This window comes from Cervus canadensis, chromosome 1 (assembly GCF_019320065.1).
Source record: "Cervus canadensis isolate Bull #8, Minnesota chromosome 1, ASM1932006v1, whole genome shotgun sequence".
NCBI lineage: Eukaryota > Metazoa > Chordata > Mammalia > Artiodactyla > Cervidae > Cervus > Cervus canadensis.
This window is the reverse complement of record NC_057386.1, coordinates 14,383,110-14,391,594: the sequence shown is the minus strand read 5'-3', so window position 1 is coordinate 14,391,594 and position 8,485 is coordinate 14,383,110. Positions and strand designations below refer to the sequence as shown.

Sequence of the window (8,485 nt, the reverse complement as noted above, 5' to 3'; positions counted from 1 at the left end):
CCAGGCAGAGCCCTTGCTAAGCTGTTCTGAGGCTGGCGGGTCCTTGGGATCCTCTGGTGAATGACCCCTTCCTGGTGGTGCAAGAGAAAGCAGAGCATCCTCGGATGTCACCAGAGGGGATGCGGCCTGAGGGGTGAAAGCATGTTAGCAGGATCCTAAAATCCAACCAGGCTGGCCACTGAGCTCGTGCCTTGGCGTGAGGGCAGACATCTCACGTGCTTTGGACACATGCAGGTCGTGTCTTTCCCACCGCTGTGTTGGCTGGGTTACCTCCCTGGTATTTCTCCCCTTTTGGATTTCCTGGACCAACAACCTATTTACACCTGCCCCAACCCCTGCCTCACCACGAGGCATGTGGGTCCTAACCTGGACACCTTCCTGGAATTCAGCCTGAACCAGTACTTTAGGGGAAACTTTCTGCAGTGTTTCAAGGAAGCTCTGCCCACAGAAACTAAGGAGGGGATTTCCCTGGAGGCCCAGTGGTTAGGACTTTCCAATGCAGGGGGTGTGGGTTCGATCCCTGGATGGGGAGGTCCTAGGATTCCCACATGCCTTGCGGCCAAAAAATAAAACAGAAGCGATACTGTAGCAAATTCAATACAAGACTTTCTTTAAAAAGGGTCCATATTAAAAAAAAAAAAAATCTTTAAAAAATATAAAGAAACTAAGGAGGACTCTCCAGCCCTGGGACCCTGCCATGAACACCAGCAGGTAAACACACCCCCTCCTGCCTTTCTTCCCACCCATTGAGCCCACTTCTCCCTCACCAGCCAGACACCTACCCAGGAAGACAGCCCAGAACGACCCCCTGGTCTGAGAGCGGTGGTCAAGTCTTTAAGAAGATGGCTTCCAAATCTAAAACTGCCTTTATTTGTGGTTGGCTCAGCGTAAGGTGCCATCACTGATCAGCAGAGTTATAAAACTGTACAGGAAGTACAAAAATAGGCTGTTTAACTTAGATAATTACCGTCACATCATCGACCTTTAAAAATACACGTAAAAATCGTACAATCTGGCAGTTTATAAAATATAAAGCTAAAAAGAGGATTTTTAGGTTCCACAAAGAGGATTGTATCACACGATTAACACATACCCATGAAACAATTAACCGTCCACAGAGAAGACACAATGGCACAGAATTTAACAAGAAAAAAAAAAAAAATCACTTAAAAATTAACATTTTTACCCTGACCAAATTATTCACCCTTTAATGACGAGACTACTGTAAGGCGTCCATCCCATGGAAGGATACAGTGTAACTTTTCCAGTTTTAAAATGGTCAGGGGTGTTTATCCAAAGCAAATCTGATGTGCTTTAAGCAAGTGCAACTGTCACTAGATACACTTCAGAGTAAAAATTAAATAAATATAAATAGGTTCAATAAATAGGTCGTCGCAAAAAGAACACTACATAAAGTTAGCATCTGAGAATGGTAATGCTTTCTAGGTCAGTGGGGACGCCCCCGTCACAGCTTCCGGGACACTGAGAAGGATACTGTACCTGCCGGACACTCAGGAACAGGGGGTGAGGCGAGCCGGGTGGGGACTTTGGCTGGAAGTGTTGGGTAAGGCTGCTCCAGTGGGGAGGCTCGTTGGGATGCTGTCTTTGTGGTTTTCCAATGAATACAGAGAGGATTTAAGTCCTGATACAAGCATTGGGACCAGTGGGAAATCACTGATTCACAGAGAAAACCAAATATACAAAGAGTAGACTCTTTGGTTTAAAGGATAATTGTCCAAAAAAAAAAAAAGAATGATGACGGTCCAACCCTGGAAAGTGGAATTCCGGCTCATCTGTACAGGACACCTGGAGACTTACTTCCAGGCAAGGTCAAAGTGCACAGAGATGCACAAATGAGAACAGCCCCGGGAAACCCAAGCCTGGCCCCGGTCCAACTTCGGAGAAAAAAGCGTCCAAGAGGAGAAAGCCCTACAACCCAAAGGCCCCCCTCATATCTTCGACATCAGACAAGCCATCAGTTCACCTCCTTCATTGCGGTGATAAATGAATGGCATTCACACAAAACCTCACCCAAAGGATCAGTCAACTGAAGAAACTACTCCAAGATGGTGAAGGGTGGCCAAGGAAAAGAAACACTGGGAAACAAGAAGAAGAGGGATTTCAGAAGCTGAATGATTGGAGAAAGCTCAAGAGAATAGAAAGAGCCTCCTATCAGGTGTTTTGTGCTGTCCTCCAGCCCTTCCACAGAAGGCTGTGAAAACGGGACCAGCCCACCTCCCTGGATGACCTCAAGGCTGAGGATCTGATGAACAGAGATACACAATGAGAACAGTCCCGGGAAAGCCAAGCCTGGCCACGGGCCAACTTCTCAGAAGAAAGCGTCCAAGAGGAGAAAACCCTATGACCCAAAGGGCCCCCTCACATCTTCGAGGTCAGACCAGACTCCTTCTCTCACTGCGGTGATAAATGAATGGCGCTCACACCAAACCTCACCCGAAGGATCAGGGGGAGCTCTGATAAGGAACTTTCTTCTCGAGTTGGTAGGAAGCAAGCACTTAGCTGGGCCTGCTAACTGGTGGATCTCCCACTGAAAGACGTATAAGGGGTGGGAATGATGTCTCCCTGGGGAGAGCCAATGAGGACTACTGCAGAGAAAGGGGGAGATGGGAGAGGAACTTGGCGCCCAGGGTGGCAGGCATGAGACCTCAGGTGCTTTAGTGACATCACGTAACACCTGTGATTGCCGAGCATGCAGACGCTCTGGTGCCCATGACAGGTGGAGCTCTTTAAAAAATGAAGTTAAAAGGACTCAAGCAGCAGCATGAGGATTCTGGCAGGTGTGCCAAGGACAGATTTGACACAAGGTTCAATACAAGATTTAAAGAGACGATGGTGTCCTTGGGATTCCTAACAGATGTGACTAAATTCTGTCTTAAAGATGAGACAGGACTTCCCTGGTAGTCCAGTGGATAAGAACCGGTCTGCCAATGCAGGGGACACGGGTTCGACCCCTGATCTGGGGGAGTTTCGGTATGCCTCGGGGCAACTAACCGAAGCGTCGTGACTACTGAAGCCTGTGCGCCCTACGGCCTGTGATCTGCAAGAAGAGAAGCCACCTCGATGAGAAGCTGGTGACCTCAGCTAGAATAGCCCCTGCTCGCCACAAGTAGACAAAGCCCGTGTGCAGCAACGAAGTCCCAGCACAGCCAAAAAAAAGAAGATAAAGACGGTGTACTTGTGAAAATGCAGCCTTCCAGGAATCGTACAAGAGATCAGATCAGCGGCTCAGCTGTGACAGGACGTGGCCGACTGCAGAACCCTCTTTTCATGAAAGAACACCTTCCCGCCCAGAACAACAGGAAACCAGAATTCTAGAGACCAGGACAGGATAAACCAGATGGTGCCCGAGGTGTCAGCATGACAGGAACCCATACAAGACCTCTACAGGCCACTTGTGAGGACGGACGGGTGGCTGGGTTCTCAAAGGCGACGGAGAGAAGATGAACAGAAGGCGATTTGCTGGGTGCCAACCCCAGATGCACACCCTTCCCCACCCCTGCGTTTTCTTCGCAGTGCTGGTATTTACTCCCTGCCCGCTCTCTAACACTGGCTCACATGAAAGCCGAGGTTTGGCCTGTTTGGTTCACCTGTGTCTTTGGCACCCAATATCCTGTCCAGCACATACAGAGGTGCTCAAATAAAATACAGTGAATAAACGAGTTTGAGACAGTTGGATGGTTAAAAACTATTACCACAAGCAGAAAAGGCAGTTAAAAAAAAAAACAAACCTGTCCTGGAGGCAAGAGGGGCCAAAACAGAGAGACGAGACAAACCCTGGGGTGGTGGGAATGACCTGGCTACCCCCCAGGAGAGCATTCAGCAGAGACAAAGACGAGGCGGCTAACCCCCTAACCCTGCCCCCGGCGGCACGGGAAGCTGACGGCACTTTAAATCACCCGTGGCACCTTCTCCTTCTCCACCTCGAACTGTCTCACAATCCGTCCTGGCGGAAAAGTGACCTGCAGAGTCGTATGAGAACAGCTGGGGTGGAGGCTGGCCCGGGAGCATCAGAGCTGGGAGAAGACGACGTTGGTTTTGTGTTCCTGAAAAACGGACAGCGTCGTACGAGACACTGATGCCGACTGAGGATGCCGGGGTTCCTAGGTCTAAATGAGGTAACTGATGAGGTTTAAAGATGTAGGACAATTTTAAAAGAGAGAGAGAGAGAAAATGACTTTAGGCAGATGGAAAGGATGGGAGTTGAATTTACTGAAGGCAGAATGAGTGTTTTGATGACTGGCTCTCATTCAAATCCACTGCCAGAAAGCATCTTGCGAGGAGAAGAAACAGCGATTTCTCTCTGTCAGTTAGAGAAGCTTGATAGTAACGTTCTTCCTCCCGAGCGGAATCTCTGAGTTCACCAGGACCGAAATGCAGTGGTCCGTCCACCTGGCTGGAGAAGGTACACAGAAAATGCTTCCTTACCTATATCCTGACTGTATTAAACCTCTAAGGCTTTCGGCAGAGAAAAGACAGAGAAATTTTTGACTAAAACTAATGTTAAAATGTTGTATCAATTTTGGGGGGGAAAACCATGGTATTGACCTAATTTGGAAAATATGATTTTGAGGTTGTGTCATGCATGTACATAGTGTTGCTACAATGTTTTACTCTTCAGCATTAGAGAACCAGGGGATGGGGCTTTCGGTACCCTACAAAACAGAAGATGTATTATTCTGTTTCTTGCATTGCTTCTTCATGAGTAAGCTTCAAGTTCAGTTTAGCTCACACTAATGTAGCATTCTACGGTATGATCAAAATAAAAAGTTATTAAAATCTGCCAAGGGAAACATAAAAGCCTGCCCACAAAGGGTGTGGTGACCCTGGCCTTGGCCCTCAACCCCCTGGCCGGTCCTGCTGGCCCCAGGGACAGAGCGGCCTCACCACCTGCCCACTGGCCAGGACTCTCCAGGTGGGCCCTGCATGTCCCATCTGGCCTGCTCCCCTCCGGCCCCTCCGGCCTGTCCCTGCCTGGGTCCAAGCTTCTACCCCTCGTGGCCAGGGGACTTATCACCTCTTGCCCCCAGATGTTCCTAAATAACCCCGAGTGCCCAAGGCATGGACCCACCAAGGGCCACCATTCAGGCCACTGGTGCCCGGGGCCACGGCATCCTCTCTGTGTCTGTGAGACCTGCAGACATAGCCTCGCCTTCCAGAGTGCCGGGCTGGCCTGTCCCCTCACCGCGCCCCCACGCTCAAGGCTCTTGCCGCCCCAGAGGAAATGCTGGTCACAGTGACCTGGGAGCCTGTGGGTGCACCAGTGATCAAGGAGACCTCTCTGATCCCCAGGGACGACACCCTCTGAAGGCTCTCCCCCTCCCAGGGACCCTCTCCTCCAGGGCCCTGCTCCTGGCAGACGCCACACTTGGTGCAGCTCAGCCTAGCTGGTCCAAGAAAGGGGTGCTCCTGGACCCAGCATGCGGGCAACACGGAGGGGTCCCTCGTCTCGCTTCCTTAAAGGCCTACAGGCTGGCATCAGACAGGGAGTTTTAAAAGAAATGCGAGTCTGAAGCGAGTATATCCAGGAGAGAAGACGGACGGCGCTCCTCTCTGCCTCTGGGACCGGTCCTCCTTCTCAGACATCCCCCGATGGTCCAGCTTTCATGACCAGCGTCTTCCCAGCTCCTCCTCAGGTTGGGGGTGGGCAGGGGGGCATCACCTCTCCCTCTGCCCGGGGTTGGCATCTTCCCCTGCTGGCTGCGGAGCGGGCAGCTCAAGGCACTTGGCTTCAGGGCCTGGTCTCCCTGCTCGGCCAGGAGGCACCGGGCTGCGGCTCGTAGAGACCAGGCCCTCAGTCCCAGCGAGGCCACCAGCGTGGAGGCCGCCTGGCTCAGAGGGCGTCTGCAGTCACGGGGGGCTGGGGCTCGGGGGGCTCGTGGTAGTAGGGCTGGAAGGGCCTCTCGTGGCGGCACAGCTCCATGGCGCGGTAGGTGTGCAGGAGGAGGTGGGGGAAGCGGGAGGTGAAGTAGCGCACGAAGCCGTCGGGGAGGGCGCCCAGCGTCTCCTGCACCTCCTCGGGCAGCTCCCGGTAGTGGTGCTTCTGCAGACGGGCAGACAGACACACGGTCGGCGGAGAGGAGCCCGTGGGACCCGGGCCAGACCCCCGCTCGAGGAACACAGGCTGTGAGGCTGGGTGAAGGGACCACCAGTCCACTCCCCGGTCTCCTCCCCTTCTTTGGGGGAGGCCTTTGAGGCCGGTGCGGGGAGAGCGGGGAGCGGCAGTCAGGTGCAGGAAGGGCCCCCATAGACGGACTTCATCATCCGCTGTCCAGGCAGGAACAGGGCACCGTGCAAGCCAGTGAAGGATGCGGCGTCTGAGCCCGCTTCCCAGAGCACGGCTCCCTGCCCCAGCATCCCTGAAGAGAAGGCTCATCCAGGGGAAGGAACAGCCGCTAATGTGTCCAGTGCAGCCATGGCCGCCCAGCCTCTGCGAGCTCCTCACTTCAGGGAGGCCAGAGCACCCACGGGGAAGGGATACGAGAAGCGGGCTGTGCAGCGGCCCTGCCGGCCCCGCCGTGCACCCTCGGCCCTCACCTTATTCCTCATGGCCCGGAGGAGATCTCGGACCGAACTGCCTTTATAGGTTCTGAATTTCCGCAGATCTAGAAAAAATGAAAAACAAAAACAAAGAAGGGAGGCAATGTAACAAACCCACCAGATTCCAAGAGAAAACAATTCCTGGGGCACCTGGAGATGAAGCAATCTTAGGACAGAAACACGACCTAACTCCGTCCTCATCGCAGAGTTTCCCAATCTGAACCTAGTGAGGGGTGGCAGCGTTAGTCTGAATTCTGCCTCCCATCATGCCCGCAGTCAGAGATGACCGCTGAGAACACCATGCCTGTCACAAACCTGTCACTCTGAGAGACAAAGGAGGACACACACGGGAGCAATGGGGTGACCGGCTATCCAAACCACAGGAAGCCTCGACCCCAGAAGCAGTATTTGGAGCCCCAAGCGACCTGGAGTTGTCGCTTCCACACCTGTGTCTCAAAAGCGTTCACAAGAACCGCTTCCGCCCACAGGCGCCCGGGCGCCTCGCGGTCACCTGTCTGCAGGGGGACGGTGATGTTTTCCCGCCAGTCCATCTTCACCACGGCCCGCCCGCCGCGCTCCAGCTGCTTCACTATCGGGCCGTCCAGGGCCTCCTTCTCTATCCGGTCACTCACGTCCTGGGAGGGAGACAGGGCAACGGGTGACGGTCAGTGTGGAGGCGCCGAGGGCCGAGGACGGACACGCGGCGTGACAGGACGGCCACCCCTGCCTGAGCTGGGCAGCAAGGGTCCTGTCTGCTCCCGGGAGCAGCCCCGTCTGCCGCTCGCTGGGGAGAGACCTCCCGGCTCCACCACAGACGCGCGCCAGTCCACAGGCCCGCAGCCCCTCGCCCGCGTTTCACCCACACTACGTGCCACACGGGGCCACGTGTGCAATCTGTATTCAGTGATGAAGCAAGAAAAAGGTTCACTTGGATTGACACGCTGTGACTTCTGTGTGGCCACACACACAAAGCCATGACTAAAGGGGGGGGGGGTGGTGTTTATCATTCTTCAATCAAACAATTAGAAAAAACAGGAAGCCAAGACTTCTTTCTGAGGAGAAAAGCCAGTGACAAGAGTATCGGGTCCGAAGGCCCCAGCTGTGGATCCAAATCCTGCTCTGTGTTTGAGGGGATGCACCCGACCATGGGCCACTCGGAGACCCCATCAGTGAGAGAGGTCCACTGGGCAGCCTTGTGGGGAGCACAGTCTTCATCTTTGACGAAGATAAAATCAGACCGGCTGGCTGGCTAACTTGCAGTGGCAAAAGGAAAGCCTTGGAGGGAACTGATGGTCAACCTGGGCACATGGGGGGCTTCCCCGGTGGCTCAGTGGTAAACAATTCACCTGCAATGCAGGAGACACAGGAAACAGGGGTTTGACCCCTGGGTCAGGAAGATCCCCTGGAGCAGGGCATGGCAACCCACTCTAGCATTCTTGCCTAAACAACCCCATGGAGAGAGGAGCGTGGTGGGCTACGGTCCACAGGGTTGCAAAGAGTCGGATATGACCAAAGCAACTGAGCATGCACTTGAGTACATGGGGGCACTTGGAGCTGAACCTCAAAGCTGGTACAGCTCTTGATACGGACGGAAACCTGTGTGTTCACAAGACATGTGATGGAGATAACCAAGAACTTCCATCCCAACCCGGGGTGCGGTGAAAGTCCCTCTGCCTGAGCTTTATTCCTGTGTTACATCTTATCATCAACCAAGTGACCTGGCTAATCTAGAGGTCCCCTGAAGATGTCTGACCTCAGACATAATGTTACTGCATACTTAAGACTACAGTGTGGTGTAGACATAAACACTTATGTGCACTGGGAAACCAAAAAGTATGTGTGACTCGCTTTACTGCGACATGTAGCTTATCACCAGGGTCTGGAGCCGAGCCTGCAGCATCTCCCAGGCCTGCCTGTATGAAGGGAA

At 53.4% G+C, this 8,485-nt stretch overlaps 1 protein-coding gene across 2 annotated transcripts in view; it reads right to left on the bottom strand.

The window, feature by feature from the left end:
• Nucleotides 1–847: 847 nt before the first annotated feature.
• The window catches only part of ERN1 (endoplasmic reticulum to nucleus signaling 1), an 82,034-nt gene continuing 74,396 nt past the window's right edge, over nucleotides 848–8,485 (bottom strand). For both annotated transcript variants that reach the window (XM_043464638.1, XM_043464648.1), the window contains exons 20-22: nucleotides 7,070–7,193; nucleotides 6,556–6,623; nucleotides 848–6,061 (exon numbers count right to left, since the gene is read on the bottom strand). In XM_043464638.1, the coding sequence (XP_043320573.1) occupies nucleotides 5,852–6,061; nucleotides 6,556–6,623; nucleotides 7,070–7,193 (402 nt within the window). In that variant the 3' untranslated portion in view covers nucleotides 848–5,851. The remainder of the gene's footprint in view (nucleotides 6,062–6,555; nucleotides 6,624–7,069; nucleotides 7,194–8,485) is intronic.